Source organism: Scyliorhinus canicula, chromosome 6, assembly GCF_902713615.1.
Source record: "Scyliorhinus canicula chromosome 6, sScyCan1.1, whole genome shotgun sequence".
In the NCBI taxonomy this organism is placed as follows: Eukaryota; Metazoa; Chordata; class Chondrichthyes; order Carcharhiniformes; family Scyliorhinidae; genus Scyliorhinus; species Scyliorhinus canicula.
The window spans coordinates 61,370,958-61,397,549 of NC_052151.1; the positions used below are offsets into that span (position 1 = coordinate 61,370,958).

The 26,592-nt window shown below is 46.4% G+C and overlaps 1 protein-coding gene and 1 long non-coding RNA gene across 2 annotated transcripts in view; one reads left to right on the top strand and one right to left on the bottom strand.

Moving 5' to 3' along the window:
• Positions 1-16,254, top strand: part of LOC119967186 — a 41,160-nt gene extending 24,906 nt beyond the window's left edge. Inside the window, exon 2 of the long non-coding RNA XR_005460933.1 lies at positions 15,860-16,254. This is a non-coding gene — a long non-coding RNA (uncharacterized LOC119967186). The remainder of the gene's footprint in view (positions 1-15,859) is intronic.
• The window catches only part of LOC119967184 (ras-related GTP-binding protein D-like), a 52,635-nt gene that overhangs the window by 17,347 nt on the left and 8,696 nt on the right, over positions 1-26,592 (bottom strand). The window contains exons 2-3 of the mRNA XM_038799358.1: positions 16,274-16,569; positions 817-1,016 (exon numbers count right to left, since the gene is read on the bottom strand). Coding sequence (XP_038655286.1) covers positions 817-1,016; positions 16,274-16,569 — 496 coding nt within the window. The remainder of the gene's footprint in view (positions 1-816; positions 1,017-16,273; positions 16,570-26,592) is intronic.

Sequence of the window (26,592 nt, forward strand, 5' to 3'; positions counted from 1 at the left end):
TGAGGAGTGGTTAATGGTGCTGAATATTGTGCAATCATCAACAAACATCCCCACTTCTGACTTTATGATAAAGGGAAGATCATTGACAAAGCTGAAGATGGTTGGTCACCATCCTGAGGGACTCCTGCAGTGATGTCCTGGGTGGGACAGAGATGATTGACCTTCAACACCTACTACCATCTTGCTCTGTGACATGTATGATTCCAACCCTGGAGAATGATCCAGTTTTGCTTGGGCTCCTTGTTGCCACACTCAGTCAATGCTGCCTTAATGTCACTCTCACCTCAACTTTTGAGTTCAGTTCCTTTGTCCATCTTTGGATTAAAGCTGTAATAATGTAAGGAGACAAATATCCCTGGCAGAACCCAAACTGAGCATCAATGAGCAGGTTATTGTTGTGCAAGTGCTATTTGATAGCACCGTTCACAACAGAGTAGACTGATTGGGCAGTAATCGGCCAGAATGCTGTCTGTGGACAGGACATACTTGAGCAATTTTCCACAATATTGAATAGATGCCAGTGTTTAATTGTACTGGAAGCCAATGCACTTTCCAGCCAGTGAAGTCTTTTTGAAGTATAGGCACTATTGCAATGTAGGAAATGCAGCAGCAATTTGTGTAGCAAGCTGCCACCAAATAAAAGGTGAAAATTACCAGCTAATCTAGTCTTGCTATGAGGGATAAATATTGGCCTAATACTAGATTAGTTTGCATCTTTTGTCCAGGATGCATGAAGAGCTACAAAGGTGTTGTGTCATAGCTACGGAGGGCATTTACTATTCAGAAACAGAAAATACATTGACATGAAATTCTCACCTGAGATGAATTTGTTCTAAGCCAGCATCTGCAAGGTCATCATTTGCTCGTTGGTGGATATCTCTTTGTGTTTCTATCTTGTGATCATCAGATAAACCATCTACTTTATGAATGAATACTTCAAAATTGATCTCTTTGTTTACTTTGTATGCCCTGGACACCGTGAGATGCAGTCTGGCCAACGCTTCCATGTAATCATCCTAGGTTTCATTAAACAAAAACAAAATTCATAATGTGTATTGAGGGTTAAATGCGGGTTAAATTCTAGGCCATTTTTTCTTCAGCTTGAGCTATCTAGACCATTTTCCCTAATCTTGCATATTTTTAAATGCTATGAACTGGCTTTGGAGAAGATAATGAGGTTAATTGGCAAGAAGGTAAGGAGGGGTGAGTTCACAGTTGAAACAATACAATTTCTGAATGTTGTGGCAAACATTTTGTGTTTCAAAATAATTAACTATGTTGCAGACATATTCGATGTACCTTCTGTGCTTTCTTGCTCTTTGTGCAAAACAGTAGTTGAAGTCAGATTTAAAAGGAAGGTTTTTTGATCATTGGCTTAGATGCCTGTATAAGAAGCAATTTGTATAATGTATACACCATGCTCGTGATTTTGTAACTTAATAATTACTAATATCAGATGGGACACAAAATGGCTGTTAGCTAAGCTAGCAATATTAAAGATACAAAATGGCTTTTAGCTGAACTAGCCACATTCCTGAATAATCATTAGCTGGGTTCAGTTACAAACTGTATCATTGAATGGGAACCAGACCTGTGTGTTTTTCTAGAGAATATTTAACAGCCACTGATAACAGCTTCACACAATAGCTCAAGGTCTCCAGATGCAGTTAGACAGCACGCTTTCTCACTTGTGCTAAGGTTCATATTGGGTTAATATACAGATTCAAGGGGCGGAATTAGTTGAATTCTCATTTACATACAATCAGTCAACTCTATTCGCGACACAATTCTTTACATGCAGTCAATCAATTTTCTTAGCATGCCAGTTATCACATATATGGTTAAAGTGGGTGTTGTCTCATCAAAGAAGTATGTCCTGCCTGCATCTGGAGGAAGCTGAATATAACTATGAATGTTACTATTAAGCTATTTTGCTGGTAGGAACAGCTGATTTTCAAACAGTCGTGCCAGATTGGCTTCAGCAGTCACAGGTTGTGGAATTTTACATCCGTTGAAGAGACCGGAGAGGTCACTCTTAATCTTGCTTTTTGACTTGAACAGTTTTCATTGAAGAGCCTCGTCAGCTTCTCTTCGATAACCAGGTTTCTCGGGCCTTGGTGCGGTTTTTGTTTACATTCATAGTTGATATTCAGCTTCCTCCAGATGCAGACAGGACATACTTCTGCATGAAGTTAGGGGTTGGTGAGACAACACCCACTTTAACCACATATGTGATAAACTGGCATGCTAAGAAAATTGATTGACTGCACGTAATGAATTGTGACGCGAATAGAGTTGATTGATTGTATGTAAATGAGAATGCAACTAATTCCGCCCCTTAAATCTGTATATTAACCCAATGTGAACCTTAGCTCAAGTGAGAAAGAGTGCTGTCTAAGGCTGCAGAGCCTCAGGCTTTCTCCTAGAGCTCTGATACAATAAACTGCTTCTTTACTCATTCAAAGAAAGGTCTGCTTGTGAATATTTTCACGCAAAACTGAAGATTTCAGAAAAACTGCTAACGCTGATCTCTGCTACACAGGGCCAATAGTTCCTCCAATCTAGTTGTCTGACTCGCCATGCTAATTTTGAACATTCCAACATTTTAGTTCCTTGAAGAAATGCTGCTCCAATATTCTTCCTTTCTTCTTTTCCCACCAATTTTCTCCCATGCTTTCCTCCAATTAATGAGTCCTTGCTCAGGAATGGCTTCACAGGCACCATTGTTCTCCAGTAACTCACCCAAATGGCTATTAATCACGGGAATCATGCACAAGTCTAGGAAGTTAGTGCTGGCATGTTTTCTGATCATGGGCAAGTCATCTTCAGTTGGAGCTGGAGGCAATCAACTTCAGTTCTTAATCCTATTTTAGCCAAATGTCCACATGCATGTATTTGCTAATTAGAAACAGCATTTTGCCAAACTGGTTCCTTTGTATAATTTTATTATAACATCTAAAAATACAATACTACCACTGGGCAGCCACAGTCGAGAGAGTGACGGAATGGGTAATGGACCCGAGCACAGAATGGATGAGGTTGGAGGAGTCCTCCTGCATGGTAACGGCCTTCTGAGCTCTTGCCATGATAGCGCTCCCATCCCCGCCGGCAAAACCCACATCCAGCAATGCTAAGAACCTGGAACCAGGTGAAACAACACTTTGGCTTAACGAGGTGTCCACCATGGCCCCTATCTGCGGCAACCACAGGTACCCACCAGCCATGTTAGTCGCCACCTTTAAGAGGTGGAGACAGGATGGGGAGACGCTAGCGATCAGGGATTTCTACACAAGGGACAGACTTGACGGAGAGACTGGAACTACTGAACGGACAGGAACTCCGACATTTACAAGTCAAAACCGTTCTCTGCAAGGAGACGACGCGGTACCCTAGAGCCCCGAGAGACACAATGTTGGAGGAGCTATTGGACATGGACAGTATGGAAAAAGGGAACTGCGGGGACATATACGAACGACTTTTAGAAAGGGCGAGAGCACCACTGAACAGAGAAAAACAGAAGTGGGAGGATGAACTAGGGATGGAAGTGGAGTGGGGACTATGGAACAAAGCACTAAGTAGGACCAACTCCATCTCTTCCTGCGCAAGGCTAAGCCTCACGCAGTTTAAAGTGATACACAGAGCGCACCTATTCAGAACCAGATGAGCAGGTTCTTTCCGGAGGTGGAGGAAGTGCCAGGGAGGCCCAGCCAACCACGCCCACATGTTCTGGGCATGCCCCAGGCTTGTCGGGTTTTGGACAACCTTCTTCGAGGCGATGTTCAAGGTTGTGGGGGTGAGGGTGGAGCTGTGCCCGAGAGTGGCAGCCTTCTGGGTAAATGGGGAAGAGGGCCAAAACTCTTGCATTTGCTTCCTTAATCGGCCGATTGAGAATCCTGCTCAGCTGATGATCAGCAGCACCACCCACAGTCAGAGACTGGCTGGCAGACCAGTTGGAATTTCTCCATCTGGAGAAGATCAAATACACCATCCGAGGGTCGGACGATGTCTTCCACAAAGTGTGGGGGAAATTCATCAGCCTTTTTGAAGCCAATAACGGATAGAAAGGGAGGCGGCGGGGTAGGAGGCTGTACAGGAACCTCCAGGGCCAAAGAAAGCAAGACAGGAACAAGGGGAGGGGAAAAGCGGGAGAGACCCAAGGAAACGCGGGAAGGGTACCCAAGCAGAAAGTGATGAGGCCAGATATGCAGACGGACAGGTAGTATTGAGGAAGCAGAAGGACAGACTAGGAGAATGGGCAAAGAAATGACAGATGGACTACAATGTGGAAAAGTGTGAGGCTATGCACTTTGGAAGGAGGAATGGAGGCATAGACTATTTTCTAAATGGGGAAATGCTTAGGAAATTAGAAGCACAAAGAGACTTAGGAGTCATTGTTCAAGATTCTCTTAAGGTTAACATGCAGGTTCTTGATTAATAAGGCAATCGGGTTATGGAGAAAAGGCAGAAGAATGGGGGATGAGAAAAATATCAGCCATGATTAGGCTGAGTGGCCTAATTCTGCTCCTATGTCTTATGGTCTTAGAGGGCTCCACCACAAAGACATAAGAACTAAATTAGCGATAAATAATCCATCTACGCCACAAGACAGGTCTGAAAATGGGGTGGAGCGGAGGAAGAGAGAATGCCAAAAGAGGAACGGCATGTAAATTATAAATAATAACCATTTCAATCATCTCTTGTACAGTGTACAAATGTAAACTTCAATAAAAATTTGATAAAAAAGAAATTCTAAAAATATGTTTTAAAATTGCATTAGAGAAAAACCATCGTACAGGACATTGATAACCAATAACACGTAAAGTAAAATACTGTGCTGATACATAAAAGTGAGTTTTTGCTTTTGCTCTTCTCGGAGAAGAGACACACTAGCTTCCCTGATAGCTATGAACAACTGGCACATTCATACCAGGAAAGTCCTCAGTTTGGTTCCCCACCAATATAGAAAAGGGCTTCACTCTTGACATCAATCATCACGAACATCAATGAGCACAGAGAAAAAAAAAACAACAAAAAATTCCAAGCTCAAGAGAAAATTGTGACAATCTGAATACTTCCATAGGTGAAAAGGAGAGAGACGTAAACAGAATTAGCACATGTTTATTCCTTTGATGATTCTGTATGCATTTTGTAGCAGGCTAGAGGCCTGGAATACTGCAATGAGGGCAGGTGTGGTTCTGTCTGCGAGCGGGACAGCTGATGTCCTGCCTCTGCCTCGCTGATAGCTCGGAGATGGGTTCTGCTTGGGTGGAAGTCTCTTATTCCACCTAGTGTCTCAGTGTGGTTAAGTAACCTCATGTCTTTTCTACATTTGGAGAAGGTCAAATACACCATCAGGTGGTCGGTGGAGGTGTTCTACCCAAGAAGGCAATAATTCCTTTCCTTTTTTAAGGAGCTGTTGGGGGGGGGGAGTTTAGTTTAGTTTTTGTGTTAAAGTTCCGTACTTTTGCTTTTTTATCTCTTCCTTCTGTTGCATATTTCTGTGCGACTATTTTGGGTGGTTTTGTTTAATGTGAATATTTTTTAATAAACTTTTTTTTAAAAGTCATTCATAATCCTAAGAGGGCAGAAGGAGGCCATTCGGCCCTTTCTGCTTGGGTACCCTTCTGGCGTTTCCTTGGGTCTGCACCGACCCTCTAAATGAGCACCTTACCCAGGCCCACTTCCCCACCCATTCCCCATAATACCCCATCTAACCTGCAGATCTTTGGACTGTGGGAGGAAGCCGGAGCACCCAGAGGAAACCCACGCAGACACGCGGAGAACGTGCAAACTTCACACAGTCACGCAAGGCCGGAATTGAACATGGGACCGTGGTGGTGTGAGGCAGCAGTGCTAACCACTGTGCCACCATGCATTTGACTCTTGGGGAACACTACGGTCATTCAATCACCAACTTAAACAACACCCATTTACCATGACCCACTGTTTCCTTGCCTGAAGCACATTTTTTTATCCAAGCTGACACTGACCCTCCTATTCCCTGTGCCTCAATTTTGTTAACCCAGCCTTTTATGTGATACTTTGACAAAGGCTTTCTAGAATTCCATATAGCTAACATTCATTGTAGTCCCTTCATCAATGGTCTGTTACTTCTTCAAAAAAATTCAATTGGATTAGTCAAGCATGATCTACCTTTTACAAATCTGTGCTGGCTCTCCTTAGTTAACTCAAAAGTGCCTGTTTATTTTTTTTTCCTAATTATTGTTTCTAAGACTTTACCCACCATTGATTTCAAACTAGCCACCCTGCAGCTACTGGGAATGTCTTTAAACCCTTCCATTAATATTATTATTAAAAATGACAGCTGCATCTAGATTCCAAGGTGCCCAATCAAATTCCCAGAGTTTTCGATTTTTGGGAGTGCTTTTTAAGTGTGCAGGCAAGTTTGGGTCAAAACCTGCATCCAGACCTGGCTGGCTCAATTGCCTGAATAGGCATGTCTTAGTCCCCCACAATTTTCATGAAGTGGGGCCAGGTTGACAATGAGTCATGGTTCATGGCAACTCAAAGGAGTGGTGAACAATAGTCTGCAAGAGGGGACCTTTTAAGGGGGGGGGGGGGGGGTGAAGAGGGACTTCGGTTTCAATAATTGGAACAAAGTCCCACAGCACCAAGGCGGGCCTTTTAAACAGCCCCCCCACTCAATACCCAGCAGCCCCTGTGACTGCCTCCGCACTTTTTCCTAGGTCGGCTGGCCCAACTGCAGTCTACAGCCACTCCATCCCCTCAACAATGAAAATTCCGCCCTTTTGGGCATTTTTTCCCAAGGTATCAAACTAAGCTTGAAATCTTCCGACTTCCACAACCTGCCTCCAGTATGAAAATCCAGGCCAATGTTTTATAAGGATCATATTTGTAATAAAACTGCGGAGTTAATTTAAATTTATCAGCGAACACTTTCTTATCGAAAAGTAACTTGTACAATTGTTGATTTTAATTACTTTCAAGGTAAAATATGCTTATGGTTGCAGTGATATTCAGATATAAATATGCAGGATCAATGTATGTAAATGTAGTATAGTCATTTCAACACTAGATGGCTCACAGTCAGATACTATAAGAACTGGATGTCTGCTTTTTTCTAAGTCAGATGACATGATGATGTGATTCAGAACAGTGAACAAGCAAGACATAGAATAGCTAGTGAGAGAAGTTATAATTAGTTTGCTATAACAGTGTATAGTTATATAGTTATTGTATTGTACTTTAATTCTTTATTGTTAGTTTTGTATTGAGTAAAAGGACTCAGTTTATTATTTTATTACTCATTAAATAGTTCAACTTTCAACAGGATGACTATTGGTCATTTTATCATCCTGGTGGATTCAAGAGTAATAGATATATATTTTGGATAAGTCATTATTTAAAATATAACAATGGTCTGCACTAGAGTGCTCCTTGGACTACAGTAGAGTGTTGCAGTTGGAGTTTGACGAACAAGGGGATTTAAGGGTTAAATTTCTATCTGAAGAATACTCTTTCTTTAATTTAGCAATTAAATAAAGTTGCTCTTTGGGTTGGAAGGAGGTCAGTTTTAGTTGTGGCTTTAAAACAAGGTTGATTCAGGCTCTAATACAGCTGCAACTAGTTAATTAGGTAACTGGCTTAAAGAGACTTCCAGAGGCCAGATTCAGTTGAGCATAAAAGTAGACAAAATGCAGCTCAGTCTGTGCTGCTTGGACTGTAGTAGATTGTGACAGAGAGTTGGAGTTTGGCAATAAGGGAGCCAGGTGAGCCTTTCATTTGCTACCTTTCTTCAGAAAGCAGAGCAGCAACCTTGGTAAGTAGGAGCTGACGAGTATTTCTACTCTCCTTAACATACCCTAAAGTGGTGGAAATAAAAGTAAGGGGAGTAATCTAAGCATAAGTCATGGCAGGACAGGGCCGGCACGGGGGCACAGTGGTTAGCACTGTTGTCTCATGGCACCAAAGGCCCGGGTTCGATCCTGGTCCTGGGTCACTGTGCGCGTGGAGTTTACACATTCCACCTGTGTGTGCGTGGGTCTCACCCCCACAACCCAAAGATGGGCAGGGTAGTGGATTGGCCACGCTACATTGCCCCTTAATTGGAAGCAAATAATTAGGCACTCTAAATTAAAAGAAAACAAGTAATGGCAGGGCAGTGTGACCATGAGGAATGTTGCTCCTGTGAGGTGTGGAAAGTCAGGGACACTTTCAATATCCAGGGTGACCATGTGTGTGGGAAGTTTCTCCAGCTGCAGCTATTTGAGATGTGTGATTGGAGTTGTGACTGAAGTCAATGTGGAGCATCTGTAAGGATAAAATATTTGTGGATTGGCAGGTACAGTGAGGTTGGGTCACACCGCAGATAGAGTGCACAGGCAGAAAGGTAATGGGTGACCACCAGAGCAAGAGCACTAGCCATGCAGGGAAAGTGTCCCCTGGGTCCATCTCCCTCTCTGACAAGTTTTCTGTTTTGGATACTGTTGGGGAAGGTGGTCTCTCAGGAGAATGCAGCAAGAGCCAGGCCCATGGCACCATGAGTGGCCCAGCTGCATGGCAGGGAGAAGTGAGAGGACAATAGTGATAGGGGATTCTAAGGGGAATAGATAAACTTTTCTGTGGCCACTATTGTGACACCAGGATGGTACATTGCCTCCCTGGTGCCAGGGTCAAGGATGTCACTGACGGTGGCACAGTAGCGCAGTGGTTAGTATTGCTGCCTTATGGCGCTGAGGTCTCGGGTTCGACCGGAAAGAGGGGCAGACAGTCTGGCCAGACGACCCCCTTAGTCGCCCACTCCATGGATCTATAAATGCCGCACTTCACCGGGCCCAGGAGTAGGTTCACAAGGAGATCTCCGTCTTCCCTGTCCCTCTCCGCACCAGGTGCCCATAGATCAGGAGTGTGGTGCTGAAGTGCAAATGAAGCTTCAACAAAAGATTTATCAGAAAACTAAAAAGGGAGTGCAGCCTATAACACGCCAACATAGACATCATCTACGGACTCCACAAGACCGCAAAAATGGCAGGCTTCTTGGGAGTCCGTGAACTGGTGCAATCGGTGACAGCACTGCCGCATGCAGCACCCGCCACCCCAGGTCCCCAGGATTGATGGGGAGGACTCCTCTAAAGAGGAATTGGATGGCAACAAGGCATGCCATAGTGTATCCAGGCGAGGGTGAGGAGGTGAAGAGTTGCAGCAGCAGCCCGTACAGGAAACTCCACGCAGTGCAAAGAGGCACGCAGGGCATTTCCCTGAGGTGGCTAGGGCACCAGCTCACGAGGGAGGTTTTGGGGCTTGGGGGCCAATGTGGAATTCCTTTCAAGCAGGGGTTCGCTCAGACGGGATACCACCGCACACCTTTCCGTCCTCCAGACAGCGAGTGTTATCGGGTCCGAGCACAACCGCGTGGAGGTCTCAGATGGCATTGGCTGTGACCCAGCCACTCCTCCGCCACACACCACTTCCCGATTCCTGGTCACCCCAGCAATCACAGCTTGCTCCTCAAACACTCAAAATGGTATTGGTGGAGGTGCGGATTCTTCGGTAGTGGCTCCCTGACAACAACCACCACTCCTGATGGAGAAGAGCTGCGGGCCGAGCATGCTCCAGACTTTGAGGCGGTCCTGGTAAAAGACGGACAGTGCCTGCAGATCTATGAAACACCTTGCACCTGGTGGAAGAACTGCGTCGCCGGGGCACACCCAAGGGTGCAATTAAAATCCCCCCTCCCAGGATGATGCACACACCCGCGGCGATGATGCCAAGATCAGTAACTTGCTCGAAGAAAGTCATCTGCTGATGGCCAGCCTGGGGAGCGTATACATGAAGTATCTCGTCCCCCTCGCGGACTGTTAGGTCCAGCAATGGCCACACTGGCTCCTTGACCCCCAAGAGCTCCATCTGAAATGTGGGGTCAACAAGATAGCCACCCCGCCTAAATGTGAGGTAATGTAGAAACCCCCCATGCCACTCCAGGAGCCACATGGCTTTGTCTCCCAGAACGGTGTGGACTTCTTGCAGGAAGCACGCCGTATACTTCCCGTCCCGGAGGACTGAGAAGTTCTGGAACCTGCGAAGCACGTCCCTGCTGCCGTTGATGTTGAGGCTGGCTATGGTCACTTCCATGTTAGCAGTAAAGTGTCACCTCCATCGTCATCTTTTCAGTGCCAGGGGCAGCACGGTGGTGCAGTGGTTATCACTGCTGCCTCACAGCGCCAAGGTCCCAGGTTCGATCACGGCTCTGGGTCACTGTCCGTGTGGAGTTTGCACATTCTCCCCGTGTTTGCTTGCGCGGGTTTCGCCCCCACAACCTAAAAAGATGTGCAGGGTAGGTGGATTGGCCATGTTAAATTGTCCCTTAATTGGAAAAAATGAATTGGGTACTCTAAATTAAAAAAATATATATTTTCAGTGCCATGATGGAGCAGAGGAGCGCGTTCCCTTCCGCTCCCCTGGAGCCTGGCGAGGAAAGATTTCAGCCAGCGCTGCTCAGTCGCATCTGCGTCTCCCGCCTCTTAACGTAGGCACTGGAAGACTTCTTGAGCAGCACCATGTCCGGCCACTGCTTGAGGGCTAGATGCACTCGGTTTTTGCGACCGCAGTTAGCATATTACCGGAGATCTCCTCGGGGGATGAGGGGGCGACTCGGGTGTCGGGAGCGAGGGAGTCCACCGCTTCACTACAGATTGACTCAAAATCATCCTCCGTGCTCCCCACCAAATAGACATCCTCTTCCGGGCAGTCGCCGTCTGGGACCGAGTCCCTCACCACATTGAGTGTGGCGGACGGTATGGACCCACCAAGTAGCCCTGGGTGTGCCTCGATCCCACCCCCTGAATCATTGACAAATCAGTTCCTCACAGGCTCTTCTCGGGGTATCGGGCCAGAGGGAGGTGACGGCTCAGACCCCCATTCCTCTTGCGGTGCCGTGCCACCGGACAGATGCGGGAACAATTCCGGGAAAAGCTCTGGAATGGAGATGGAAGTGCCTGGGGTAGGAGGCTGGGGCGGAGAGGGGGGCCCTCCACGCCACCACCATCCTGTAGAGCTGCAGGGTGAGAGGATAGGAAAAAAAAATAGATCTTCAGCCTGGGACCAGGGCCCAGCAATCGAACAGTCCATACTCCCACTCTAGGACGATGTATAGTAGGTGCTGGTGCGTGACGTCTTCAGCCTGGGAGGGGCTTAGCAAAACAGTCTGTGCTCCCACCCTGGAACGCCCACACCAATTAAATCAGACATCCTACTTGCCAAGAGAAGCCGCTGGTGAGCAAGGTCTTCAGCCCGGGAGGGGCTCGGCACTATCCACTGGATTACCCCTGCCCTGGAACAAGCACACCTGATGGAAGAGAAAAAGCTTTGTCCTTGTTGCAGGCAGTTGTTGATGGGTGGGAGGAAGACCGAGCCGTGCAGGGCCCTCCACATGGGAGGGGCCCAGCAAACAAGCAGTCCAAAGGGCTCCGCTCCCACCTTGGTGTTGAAGTGTTGAAGTCACCTTCTTGTCTTTCTCTCCTCTCGTTGTCCTCCCTTCCCTCCTTTCTGCAGTCAGCTCAGCAGCAAACAGCACTGGGACCAGGTAGCACACTGATGAACAGTAGCAGCAGCAATGGAGAGAGGGAGGGAGGGGGAGAGAGAGAGAGAGACAAAGAGAGAGAGAGAAAAGCAGCAGCCACCACTCTCCACCACACCAACAACTCCAAAATCTGCACTGTGAGTGCCTGCGTTGGATTGGCCATGTGAAATTGCCCCGTAATTGGAAGAATTGGGTAGTTTAAATTTGTTTTTTAAAAAACCATGCCACTGACTGGTTACAGGACATTCTGAGGGGCGGTTGCCGGCAATATTGCTACCAACAACATTGGTAAGAAGAGGGATGAGGTCTGGAGAGCTGGGTATTGAGAGCTAGGCAGTAAGTTTAAGAATGGGACTCAAAGTTAGGAACCTCAGGATTTCTCCCAGTTCCATGTGCTAGCAAGAGCAAGAATGGGATGATTGTGTGGCTGGAGAGATGGTGTAGGAAGGAGACATTTGGATTCCTGAGGCATTGGGACCGATTTCTGGGGAAGATGGAATCTCTACAAGCTAGACGGGTTGCACCCCAGCAGGACCAAGATCAATATCCACGTAGCGATATTTGTGAGTGCTGTTGGGGAGGGTATAAACTATTGGCAGGAGTGTGTGTACCTGGGGAACACAAGAGAGGGAAACAAAGAAAGAAATGAATGACAGAAAAGTAGAAAGAAAAAGTGGAAAATAAAGGAAATGAGTTAGGGTGGCATGTTGGCGCAGTGGTTAGCACTGCTGCCTCACGGCACTGAGGACCCGGGTTCGATCCCAGCCCTGGGTCACTGACATTCTCCATGTCTGCGTGAGTCTTACCTCCAAAACCCAAAAAGATGTGTAGGGCGGGAGAATTGAACACGCAAGGTGGGAAAATAGAACAATTTAATTGGGAAAATAGAACAATTTTTTAAAAAGACAAACGAAATGGGGGCTGGCAGCAAATAGGGCCACAGTACAAAAAAAAGTGTAAAAACTTTGAAAGTACAAGTATAAACGCACTGGGCGGGATTCTCCAATCCCGCGGCAGAGTGTCCACGCCGTTTTGTTTTACGACGGCGTGAACGGGCCGCTGCCAGGACTAATTCTGGCCCTTACAGGGGGCCAGCACAGCACTTTGCGCGGTTCGCGCCACTCCAGCTGCCGATCCCGCCACGAACTGTGCGTCGCGGGATCCGCGCATGCGCAGTGACGCCAGCTGGGAGAATCCCGCACAGTAGTATCTGAATGCATGGTGCATTGGCAATAAGATAGATAGATTGACAGTGCAAACTGGTATACATGGTATAATAGAATTGCGATTATGGAGACAAAGCTGCAGGGTGACCAAGGCTGGGAACTGAATAAAAAGGGTATTCGATATTTAGGAAGGACAGACAAAAAAGGAAAGGAGGTAGGGTGGTGTGGTTAGTTATGGATGAAATCCATGCAATAGTGTGAGAGGATATTGGCTCAGAAAATCTAAATATTGGATCAGTCTGGGTGCAGCGAAGAAGAAATATTAGTGGAAACCATTCGTGGGCGTTGTTTTTAGGCCTCCAAACAATAGTGATAAGGGAGGGAATGGCATTAAGCAGGATAGAAGAGATGCAGGTAAAAAGGGTGCTAGAGTAATAATGGCTAACAGATGAATTCTTGGAATGTGTGGGATGGTTTTTTAGATCAGTATGCTGAGGAACCAACGAGGGAAAATGCCATGATTTGGTATTATGCAATAAGAATGGGTTAATTCATAATCTTGTTGCGCAGGGTCGTTTAGGGAACGACCTCTGAGAGAAGAAATTCTTCCTCATCTTTGTTTTAAATGGGCAAAATCGTGCGCTGAGATTATGCGCTCTGGTTCTAGATTCTCCAACAAGAGAAAATGTCCTCTCAACATCTATCCTGTCAAGCCCCCTGAGAATCCTATAGGCCTCAATAAGATCACCTCTCATTCTTCTAAACTCCAATGAGTAGAGTCCCAACCTACTAAGCCTCTCTTCATTTTAAAAAAAACCTCCATACCTGGGATCAACCTAGTGAACGTTCTCTGGATTGCTTCCAATGCCAATATATTTTTGCTTTGATAAGGGAACCAAAACTGTTCACAATATTCCCAGTGTGGTTAACTACTGCTTTGTATAGGTTTAGCAAGACTTCCCTATTTTTATATTCCATTCTCTTTAAATAAAAGCCAATATTTAATTTGCCTTCCCAATTACCTGCTGAAAGTGTATGCTAGCTTTTTGTGATTTATGTATGAGGACCCGCAGATGCTTCTTCGTTTAAATAATATTCAGCTCTTTTATTCTTCCTACCAAAGTGCAAAACTTTCCTACATTATATTCCATCTCCCAAGTTTTTGTCCACTCACCTAACCTGTCGATATCTCTTTGTTGGGTCTGTCATCCTTGCCACTTGCCTCCCCACCTATTTTCGTGTGATCCACAAACTTGGCAAGAGTGCACTCACTTCCCTCATCCAAGTCATTAACATATATTGTAGATAATTGTGCCCCCTGCATGGATCCCTGTGGCCCTAGATATCAAAACATACATCAATTTGGATGTGGAATTCGCATGTAATATTTCCAAGTTTGTATATGACACAAAACTTAATGGGAAGGTGAGTGGCTAGGAGGATGTTAAGAGGCTTCAAAGTAATCTGGACAAGTTGAGTGAGTAGGCAAATACATAGCAAATGTAGTATAACATGGATAAATGTCAAGTTATCCACTTCAGACAGAGAAACAGAAAGACAGAATATTATGTAAATGATGATAGATTGGGAAATGTTGATGTACAAAAGAACCTGCGTGTGGCAGTGGTTAGCACTGCTGCTTCACGGCGCCGGGAACTCTGATTCGATCCCGGGTCACTGTCTGTGTAGAGTTTGCACATTCTCCGCGTGTCTGCGTGGGTCTCACCCCCACATCCCAAAAAGATGTGCAGAGTTGGTGGATTGGCCACGCTAAACTGCCCCTTAATTGGGGAAAAAAGAATTGGGTACCCTAGTACATCAGTCACTGAAGGCAAGCATTCAGGTACAGCAAGTAGTTAGGAAGGCAAATGGTATGTTCATTGCAAGAGGACTTCGAGTACAGGAGCAAGGAGGTCTTACTGCATCTGTCCAGGGCCTTGGTGAGACCACGCTTGGCATATTGTGTATTTGGTTTTCCCATCTAAAAAGGATATACCTGTCATAGAGGGGCTGCAGCGAAGGTTCACCAGACTGATTCTTGGGGTGGGCAGGATTGTCGTATGAGGAGAGATTGGGTCAACTTGGCCTGTATTCATTGGAATTTAGTAGAATGAGTGGGTACCTAATTGAAACATATAAAATTCTGACAGGGTTGGACAGATTGAATGCAGGGATGCTGTTTTGTCTGGCAGGGGGTGGAGGCGTCTAGAAAAAGGGTTCTGTCTTAGGATTGGGGGTAGGCCATTTAGGACTGAGATGAGGAGAAACTCCTTCACTCAGAGGGTGAACCTTTGAAATTCTCGACCACAGAAGGCTCTGGATGCCAAGTTATTGAGTATATTTAAGAAGAAAGCGCCAAGGGTTATGGGGAAAGCAGTGGGTATGGCGTTGAGGCAGAGGATCCGACATGATGCTGTTGAATGGTGGAGCAGGCTCAAACAGCTGAATGGCGTATTCCTTCTCCTATTTTGTATGATGTTCAAAAATGGAATTCCTCACCATTCAAGATACTTAATGTCAGTATAACAAATAGAGCAAAGTAACTTTAATATTTCCTTCAAACAATCACCCATTCCTTCCAGAACCCACTGACTCACTTGGGTACAGTTCAACAAGCGCTCAACATTCTCAACCCTTTTGAATATTCAGCCTACTGACTATCCTTCAGCCGGTTTTAAAATCCTTCCATAGGTTTATTCCTCTACCTCTGTAACCTTCTGGAATCCTACAGACCTACGAGATCGCAATATTCCTCCAAATCTGTCCTCTTGTGACTTCTCATTGGGAGCCGTGCTTTCAGGTGCCAAGACCCCAAGCTTTGGATTTCATCTTCATCCATCCCTAGCCCCACCAAACCACTCTCTCTTTCTTTAAGGCACCCCTTAAAATATATCTCTTTGGCTAAGCTTTCGGTCATTTGTACTAATATTTCTTTGAGCGACTCATTCTTTGTTCTATAATATATCAAACAAACAATTTGTGATGGTTTACTATGTTAAAGACATTGTGGAGGAATCACAAACTATGATGTAGTTTTGAATTAAGCAAATCAAACCCTTTAAATTCATGAATGCCATTGTATTATGCAAAACGGTTCCTTGCATTTTTAATAAAATCTTTTCTATTTTTTTAGTAATTGTCGGTCTGACTGCTTCACAGCAGTATGAATGCAGAACAATTAACGTTTCTGAAGCAACGGCATTCATCACGTGCTCGTAAATGGGTTTTACCCATCAGAGCCTACCTTTTCGGATGTCTCAAGGATTTAATCTCATTTACAAACTGGGAGAAATCCTCCATGCTTGACAATCTCCTGAAATATCCCTTGGTATTAAAGATGTTGGATAGAATGCAACAGCTTTTGGCATCTAAATCTGAAGTTTAGAGTACATTACCAGTGAGTTTGCACATTCTCCCAATGTCTGCATGGGTCTCACCCCCACAACCCAAAAAGATGTGCAGATGTGAATTGGCCATGCTAAATTGAATTGGAAAAAAAAAAGAATTGGGTACTCTAAATTTATAAAAGGAAAAAAAAATACATTACCTGTGAGTCAACCACAAATATCAAGGCCCCAGTCCCTCTGAAGATCATCTCATAGTCAAATGTTGGATCAAAAAAATCAATTTGCCCAGGAAAATCCCAGATCTGAAAATTAACAAAAGAGCTGTTGGCGATATCATCCCGACAGATTTTGTTGGTACTTTCTAGGAATAGTGTCTCATTGGGTGACATTTTGTGGAAGACCACTTTCTGAATAGAGGATTTTCCACTTCTCCTCAGTCCCATTAGCAGGATCCTGGGCTTGACCTCTGTCCAGTAGTCATCACCGAAGTGCATAACTAAAAATAAAAAAAAATGTTTGAAAAATTAAACTGGGATCGTTCAGCCCTGGGATGAGGAACAATTGAACACACACTCCATTCTACAAGAAAGAACACATTCATTACACTTACCCATGGACTTTAACACGGAAATTAATCCAAAAAAACGCAGCGCTCTCTCCAGGGGATTTGGGACGTGTGTGAGGGGGCAAAGAACTCTTATCACCTTAAGCCAGGGCTGGGCAAACTTTTCCGTGCAAGGGCCACATTCAGAAATTCACAATTTTAAAGGGCCGCATAGTATATTAAGTAAAATAATTAATATTTTAAATAGCCAAAATAAAAGGTCTTTAAAGAAAAAAAAGCACGTTTATTTGAAAAACAAAGTAACTCAGTAAGTAACAGAACAATGTCAATGAGAATGATGCATCTGACTGCAGTCTTTTACCAGTTTGTTGAAATCAGGTGTCAAGTTGCTTGTGCTGATCCTTAACACTGACAGAAGCACAGCCTAGCCGAGTCAACGATAAAAACGCGCGTAGTGGGGTGGATGATTGGGGCTGCCTTATTGGTCGGTTTGGTTGGGTGTGCGACCAATAGGAGTCCAGGTTACAAACAATAATAAGGCTTATTGTTTGTAACCTGGACTCCTATTGGTTGCACACCCAACTAAACCGACCAATGAGACGGCCCCACTCATCCACCCCACTACGCGCGTTTTTATGCGGCCCGCCAATGAGGTGCCCGGAATCATAACCGGCATTTTTGAAAAGCCGCCGGGGAAAAGCCGCTGAAGTAAATGCGCTTATTGAATAAGCGCATTTACTTCAGCGGCTTTTCCCCGGCGGCTTTTCAAAAATGCCGGTTATGATTCCGGGCACCTCATTGGCGGGCTGCATAAAAACCTTTGTCGGGCCGCATGCGGCCCGCGGGCCGTAGTTTGCCCACCCCTGCCTTAAGCAATCAAATTGAATAATATCTATTGAGACAGGCAGATTTAACTGACGGCAGGAGGTCCATGCTGAGTGGCCAGCCAGCCAGGTTTTCCTGCATAGGTTGGAAGTCGGCAGGAGGATGGTTGCCTCCTTTACTAGCACCCCCACTCCTTGTGAACTTGGCACCCGGCAAGACTCCCAAACATTTACTCGAATCCTGATCCAGTGTTTTTAAGTTCTGGAGAGCTGGCAGCCTCTAAGTGGCTGGCATCTCTCTGAGATGGGACTTCTGTTCTTGAGGGACGGAAATCCCACCTCTGGCCTATTAATTACCAGAGGTAATGTTTTGTATTTTATTTCCGAGACTTTTCCTGAAATTGTTGTTTACTTCTAACGTAGCGATGTATATCACAATAAAATTCTTAAATTGGATACTTCAAAATAAATCTATGGGCTGGATTTGATGCTCCCTTTTATGCCAACTTGTAGCTGAGGTGGAAGAATCAGTGCCTCGAATAATTCAGCCCCATGTTTCTTTGGTTTCCGTCTTCCTCACTTTTAGCAACTCTCTGAAATAAGAATGCAGATGCTTTGCGTGCAAGTTACTTTTCATCAATACTGTGTTCAGTATTTTAACTGCGGTGGCTCAATGGTTAGCACTGCTGCCTCACAGTGCCGAGTTCTCAGGTTCGATCCAGGCTCTGGGTTACTGTCCGTGTGGAGTTTGTACATTCTCCCCATGTTTGCATGGGTTTCGCCCCCACAACCCAAAGATGTGCAGGTTAGGTGGATTGGCCACACTAAATTGCCCCTGAATTGGAAAAAATGAATTAGGTACTCTTAAATTTACTTTTAAAAACTACCACCCTGTCAGCTCTCTCTCAAAAGGGGACTATGGCGACCTTTTACATTTGCAGTTTTGACAGTTGTATTGAAATCCAAAAAGCCAAAACTGGAGCCAATCTTCATCACATTTGTAAGCATTTATTTACAAAATTACATGTTATGAGCATGTAACCCCTAAATTTTTATCTAAAAATATATTTTCATTCAAATTTTCAATATTTTTACAATACACAACTTCCCACCCCCTTCCCTTACCCCTTGACAGTAAACAGGTCCCCAAAATGTATAACAAACAAGCCCCATCTCTGGTGGAACTCCTCTATGAGCAAATTTCACCTCCAAATACAGGATCCCCCAGCCACGCCGAGGCACTGGGGGAGAAGCTGACCTCCACTCCAGCAGAACCCGCCTGCGATCGATCAACAAGGCTGAAAAACGACCCCTGATATTTCTTCAACTTGGTGCAGGACCAAAACATATGGACATGATTGGCTGGGCCCCTCTCTCACCGCTCACAACTATCCTCCACCCCTCAAACAGCTGGCTCATTTTTGCCTTTGTTAAGTCCGCACATTTTAACTGAACCAACCCCAGCCACGAACTCGAGGTCGAGGCATTGAATCCTCGCAGCACTTCGCACCATAATCCTTCTTCCAGCCACATCCCCAAATCTTCCTCCCACTTGGCCTTAATCCCTTCCGTGGACTCCTTATCTTCCTTTATAATCCTAGTGTAGATCGCTGAAGCAACTCCACATCCAGCCCCCCCATCGACAGCACCTCCTCCAACAACAAGAACGATGCCACAAGGAAGCTTGGCGAAACCTTTCTTACGAAATTCCGCACCCAGCTCCTCTAAACTTGCGAATCGCCCCTCCAGAGACAGATCCTTCATCTTTTTTACGCCTTTCACTTCCGATCCCGGTAACCTCACATCCATTCTCCCTGGCTTGAACCCGTGATTCCCTTTTGTCGGCATCGCCCGTGATCCTGCCCTCAACTTAAAGTGCTGTCGAAATTTCCCCCAAATCTACAGTGTGGCTACCTCTCCAGGATTACCCAAATACTTCCCCGGGGTGAATGGTCGCACAGTAGCTATGCCATTACAATGCCCACAACTCCGATCTTCTACAAGAACCTGCCTCCATCTGCATCCACAAAGTGTCTTTTTACCCCAGTCCCGCACCTTCGCTGCATTCGTCATCCAGTAACAGTGCAACAAGTTCGGAAGGGCCAAGCCCCGAACTGCTGCCCCCTTTTAAGCACCACCTTCCTTGTCCTAGCTATCTTCTCTCCTCACCCCTCGAAAGAATGACTTTGGCAAGAAGAACGGCAGACACTGGATCAGAAACCGTGGCAAAATATTCATTTTTACTGCCTGCGCCCAACCAACCAATGACAAATGGAGACTGTCCCATCTCCCCAAGTCCTCTGTCACCCTCCCACCAGGCTCATGAAATTTAACTTACGGAGCCGTGCCCAGTACCGCGTGACCTACACCCACAAATACCTAAAGGGAGTTGTCGCTTTCCGAAATGGCAACCCTTCCAGTCCTGCCCTTGCACCAGGAGAAGACACCACAAAATACTTACTCTTCCCTAAATTTAATATACCCCGAAATTTATGCCCCAAATTTCCTTAGCAACCCCATGCTATCTCTCACCAATGAGCCCGGGTCCAAAAGGTACAACAGCAGATCATCCACGTACAGACACCCTGTGCTCCACCAACCCCCCTCACTAACCCCCTCCATATGTCCAAACCCCTCGTGGCAATAGTCAAGGGCTCAATTGGCAATACGAACAGAAGGGGGAGGGGACATGGGGTATCCCTGTCTCGTTCCCCGAAATAGTGGGAAGTACCCCAAATTTGTATCATCCATTCCCACGCATGCTGTTGGATCCATGTATAACAATTTCATCCAAGCCACAAACTTAGACCCAATCACAAACTTCTCCAGCACCACAAACAAATAACACCACTCCACTCTGTCAAACAACTTGCTGCATCTAACACCACCATGACGAGACCTTCCCGTTTCGGTTAAACCCCAACGGAGGGTCACTCACCCGCCCCCTGCCCTTCTTCTCCACCATGACCATTCTCCTAGGCCCCTCCTAGCAGGCAAAACCCAGCCCCGGCCCTAGTCACTGTCACCCTCGCACCCCTCCCTTCCCAACAACCCCTCTACCACCTTCTCTTGAAAACACCTCAGCCTTGTATTATCTCCATCCCCCCACCATTCATACTTCTCAGGCCCATCGAAACCTGCCCATATCGGTTCCAAAGACCAAGGCCCCCCCCCCCCCCCTCCTCCACCCCCAGCTCACTCCTGTTCACTAGCCAACATTACGTGTGCCAGTACGACGGCCCCTGCCAGAGCACCCTGCCCCACACCAGCTCCAAAGGCCCCTACCCCTTCCAAACACCCCATACCATACGTCCAAACAAAACCACAAACCCAAACAACCATAAATCAAAAACCCCTATTACACAAAAAAGTTAACCATAACACCCATAAAAGGAAAGAGCAACTAAAGGAACATCCTAGTCAAAAACCGTCAATGTCCAAATTCAATCCAGTTCCAGACCTTCTGCCTTCAAAAAAATGCCACCTTCTCAAAGTAATAGTCCCTGCCATTGTGCATGATCCACAGCTTTGGCAGGTAGACCACACCAAACCGCACATTGCGCTTGCACAACGCCACCTTGGCTCGACTGAAGGCTGCCCGTCTCCTTGCCAGCTCATCATCAAGTCCTGGTATATGTGTATACTGTTGCTTTCCCACTCCACCTCTAGCTTCTGCTTTGCCCATCTCAGCACCTCCTCCTTCACTTGTAAATTGAAAACAGATGATCACAGCTCTCGGTGGTTCATTCGTTCTCGGTTTCGGCTGTAGCGATTGGTGGGCCATGCCCAATTCACACTGGGAGAGGTCCTTCCCCTCCCTCATTAACTTTGCTAGCATATTGGCAAAGTATTCTGTAGGCCTCCAGCCCTCCACCCCCTCAGGCACACTCACGATCCTCAGATTTTTGTCTTCATGATCTGTTCTCCAGGGCTTCTACCTTGGCTCTCAGCCCTCTGTTGATCTCTGTCGCCCTGCCCAGCTCCTCACCCATCGAGGTGAACTGGTTGCAGTGCCGTGACAATGCCTCCTCCAACCCCTTCATTTTCTCCCCCCGCTCCCGCACTGCCGTCGACCAACTCCTCACTCATCGACGCAAGGGTCTCACCCACCCACTCCTTAAGCGAGGTCATTGTCTCCTACCGATGTCTTTCAAAATGCTTTGAAAATAACCGGTCAAACTGTCAGCCATCTCGTCCACAGTGATGGCGCGGCCCCACCCAACAGGCTCTCTCCCAACATCTTTCGTCCCACTGCACCGCTCACCATGCTCAGCGGCGGACTTTCACTCGCTGCCTTCTTCCCTGGATTCTGCTTTCCAGTTTTCGACATTCTATAAATGTGCCAAACCTTCCCACAGCTTCTCAGAAATGTATTTTCCCCAAAAACTGGGTGCAAAGGGCTTAAAAAAGAACTTCTCTGGCAGGAGCCACCAAACATGTGACCTCAACCTACATACTGCACCGGAAGTCATGTAGCGACATGATAATATTCTCTTAGCTCACAATCAAACTATTGCTGGAAGCAAGCCCAGTCAACCAAGAGCTGACTAAGTGACAATAATTACAGTCCTGTCTTAAAGGTTTAACTCTTCTGCAGTTACAATGAAAATTCTGTTGGGATCAGATATATTTTTAGTTAGAAATGGGAGGTTTGTAAGAAGAATCTGTTATGTCTTGAACAATGTAGCAGTAGTAGCAGAGAATATTTATCATAGAATCATAGAATAGTTACAACATTGAAGGATGCCATTTGACCCATCGTGTCTCTATCTCTGCAAGAGCCACCCAGCTAGTCCCAACCCCCTTTCTTTTTCCATTTGGACCTGCAATTTTTTTTCTTTAGTTAAAGATCCAATTATCTGTCCCCACCACATTTGCAGATTTGCATTGCAAATCCTAACCATGCAACGTTTTTAAAAAAATGTTCTCATGTAACCTTTGATTCTTTTGCCATTCACCTTAAAGCAGTGTCCTCTGGTCTCAGCCCTCTGCCAATGGACACTGTGTCTCTATATCTACTCAGTCCAAACCCAGCATGGTGTTGAGCACCTCCATTAAATCACCTCTCAACCTTGCGCTGAATCTTGCCTTTTGCAAAACGCATGTATTTTCTTTTTTGTGAAGATTTTTTGGGGCAGCACGGTAGCATTGTGGATAGCATAATTGCTTCACAGCTCCAGGGTCCCAGGTTCGATTCCAGCTTGGGTCACTGTCTGTGCGGAGTCTGCACATCCTCCCCGAGTGTGCGTGGGTTTCCTCCGGGTGCTTCGGTTTCCTCCCACAGTCCAAAGATGTGCAGGTTAGGTGGATTGGCCATGATAAATTGCCCTGTGTCCAAAATTGCCCTTAGTGTTGGATGGGGTTATGGGGATAGGGTGGAGGTGTTGACCTTGGGTAGGGTGCTCTTTCCAAGAGCTGGTGCAGACTCGATGGGCCGAATGGCCTCCTTCTGCCCTGTAAATTCTATGATAATCCCTTTAAACTCAGTGAAATAAAGTTCTGGCAAAGCAAATAGCAACAGTTTTTAAAGCAGAGAAAAGGCATGCTTTGAAGGAAAGTGGGAAAGGGGAGTTCAATGTTAATATTGCAGGGCTACGAGAAATAATGTGTTCTTGAATGTAAATTAAAACTTCAGAATGAGGAAGTAATTCCTCCCGCTGGAACTAAATTAATCAAAGCTCATGTTCGCTGGAATATGGAGAAACAGGAGGAGATTAGGAGAATTTACGAACTGAATAATAAGAATTATTAAGGTTCCTTAGCTGAGCATCGAAATAGCCTCAATGAAGTTCTTAAAGCAGCTAAGGAGGATTTTAATTGGCAGAAAAATGAATCGCTCAAACAAAAGGAGGCAGTGTCAAACATGACTCCTGGAAAAGAAAAGTGATGGATTAGATTGTGGAGACGAACTTGATGTTAAAAGTGATCTTGAATTTAAATCAGCTGAGGTGAATTCCGTTGTTATGAAGAATAATTCGACTGTTTGGCTAGCTAAAACTTTTCATAGACTTGGACATTAAAGAACTGGCAGATAGGGAAGAAAATGGAGTTAAACCTGTGGTGAACCACTGTGTACACCTGTATTAGGGGATGTAAGGTAGGATCTGTACTACAGGTTCACTGGTAGCTCATACCGGCTGGCTCCGCCCACTAGGAGCTGTATAAATATGCGTGTCCGCCACTGATCTTCCATTTTGCCAGCTGCAGCAGGAGGCCACGCATCTGACTGCAATAAAGCCACAGTTGTACCCAATCTGAGTCTTTGTGCAATTGATCATGCATCAATTTATTGCAGTCAGATTTCAACAAGATGGATATTGGAATCAAACCTGATCGCCTGCAGCTGGATCCGCACTTGCCCGACGCCAGAAAGGACTTTAATCACTGGCTAACTTGTTTTGAGGCGTACATTAACGCAGCGACCCGCACACCGACGGAGGCTCAGAAGATACAGGTCTTGTATTCCAGGTTGAGCTCAAGCGTGTTCCCGTTGATCCAGGACGCACTGAATTACATGGAAGCTGTGGCACTCCTAAAAGAGAACTACGTGCAGAAAGCGAACACGCTCTTCGCCAGGAACCTACTTGTCACTCGCTCTCAACTCCCTGGTGAGTTAGAACATAGAACATAGAACAGTACAGCACAGAACAGGCCCTTCGGCCCCCGATGCTGTGCCGAGCAATGATCACCCTACTCAAACCCACGTATCCACCCTATACCCGTAACCCAACAACTCCCCCTTTAACCTTACTTTTTTTAGGACACTACGGGCAATTTAGCATGGCCAATCCACCTAACCCACACATCATTGGACTGTGGGAGGAAACCGGAGCACCCGGAGGAAACCCACGCACACACGGGGAGGACGTGCAGACTCCGCACAGACAGTGACCCAGCCGGGAATCGAACCTGGGACCCTGGAGCTGTGAAGCATTTATGCTAACCACCATGCTACCGTGCTGCCCTCATTGAAGACTTCTGGTGGGCCCTAATCCCACTTGTCCGGGACTGTGACTGTCAGGCCGTTACGGCCACCGAACATTCTAATGTCCTCATGCGCGAAGCATTCGTAACGGGGATTGGGTCGGACCCCATCCGACAACGACTGCTGGAAGGGGCCACTTTAGCTCTCTCCATTACGGTCGCATCCCGTAATGTTCAGGCCTACACCCCTCGCCGCGCAACCCATCCCTCCTTTCCCTCCTGGACCCCGCAAACGACCCCCCCCCCCCCCCCCCAGCTGGGGCCCTGCCTAGCCAATCCGCACACCCCGGGAGTCCCCACTGCTACTTCTGCGGCCAACAGAAGCACCACCGCCAACGCTGCACGGCCCGCGCCGCCACTTGCAAGTCCTGTAGCAAAAAGGGCCACTTTGCAGCAATGTGCCAGGCCCACGCAGTCGCTGCTGTCGCCCCCTACCCCCTGCCAAACGCACAATGGGCGCTGCCATCCTCTCCTCCTGGGGCCACGTGCAGCCAGTGGGCGCCGCCATCTCCTCCCCCTCAGTCCATATGCAGCCCATGGGTGCCGCCAGCTTGTCACGCCCCCGCAATGTGCGTCCCATGGGCGCCTCCATTTTGTTCCCCACAGGACCTCCGGCCGCCGCCATCTTGTCTTCCCCACAGGGCAGGAATGCCAACGACATCCCACAACCCAGGCCGCTGACGCTCTCCGTCCGAAACCTCTGATGACCACCCGCAGCTCGCCTCGATGACGCTGGACCAGTCTCGTCCACACAACCTGGCCAACGCTTCGACAATGGTTAAAATCAACGGCCACGTGACCTCTTGCCTGCTGGACTCCGGGAGCACCGAAAGCTTCATACACCCGGATACGGTAAGACGCTGCTCCCTCGCGGTCCACCCCGCCAATCAAAGGATCTCCCTGGCCTCCGGATCCCACTCTGTCCCGATCCGAGGGTTCTGTACGGTCACTCTCACAGTCCAGGGCGTAGAATTCAGTGGTTTCCGTCTCTACATCCACCCAACCTCTGCGCTGCACTATTGCTGGGCCTGGATTTCCAGGGCAATCTCCAGAGCCTCACCCTCAAATTCGGCGGGCCCCTACCTCCACTCATCGCAAATGTTATCTCAGGGTACACCATCCTACACAGATTTTGAGAAACAACATGAGATATATAAAACTAAGTACAACGTGGAAGATAAGGATATCAGAAAGCTGCAGAAATTATGCAAAGCAAGAATGAAGATCATCTTTTGAGATTGAAAGAAAGTCAATCAACTAGTAGTAAAGTAAGGGACACTTGAGAATTAATGTGAGTTGAATCTTAAAACCTGTCACATTCAGAAGATTTTATTATTGGGTAAGCCTTACAGTATTGCAAATACAAGATGTTTAATGGTGAAATGTGATAAAAAGGGACAAAATATGTTACTTATCCAATGCGTAAAGCAGTGGTTAGCACTGCTGCCTCACAGCACCTGGAACCCAGGTTCAATTCCTGCTTTGGGTGACTGTCTGTGTGGAGTTTGCACATTCTCCCCGTGTCTGTGTGGGTTTCCTCCAGATGCTCTGGTATCCCCCCACAGTTCAAATATGTGCAGGTTAAATTGCCATGATAAATTGCCCCTTAGTGTCCAAAAAGATTGTAGGTTAGATTAAGGGGTTAATAGTGTGGGGGAGTGAGCTTGGGTGAAGTACTCTTTCAGAGGGTCGGTGCAGACTCGATGGGCTGAATGGCCTCCTTCTGCACTGTAAGGGTTTCTATGATAATTGTTAAAATGTTCACAATGTTGAAAATGTGCTGCATGTTGAAAATGTTGAGGGGAAACCCTTACTCCAGTAAAATTATTTTTTTCTCGAGGGGAAGATGTGGGGAACCTTGCATTTTCTGAAGGTCTCATTAAACCCATAAACAAAGTTCTGGGGGAAGAAGTTAAAGTGGTTCCTGGGAAATGTTGTCATTAGATTTCTGAGAAGTGGTTATGTAATCTAGGTTGCTAAGGAAATGAGAGTTGGCTGAAGACAGACAACTCATTTGGGTTTCAAGTTACAGCTGGGCAGAAAACAAAGACGCTCTCACGGAAAAAAATTGTGGTGACAGAGCAAGTAAAACTCTTCTAGGAAAAGGTATTTGCTATTCTGTAGAAAAGGGGATGGAAAGAAGCAA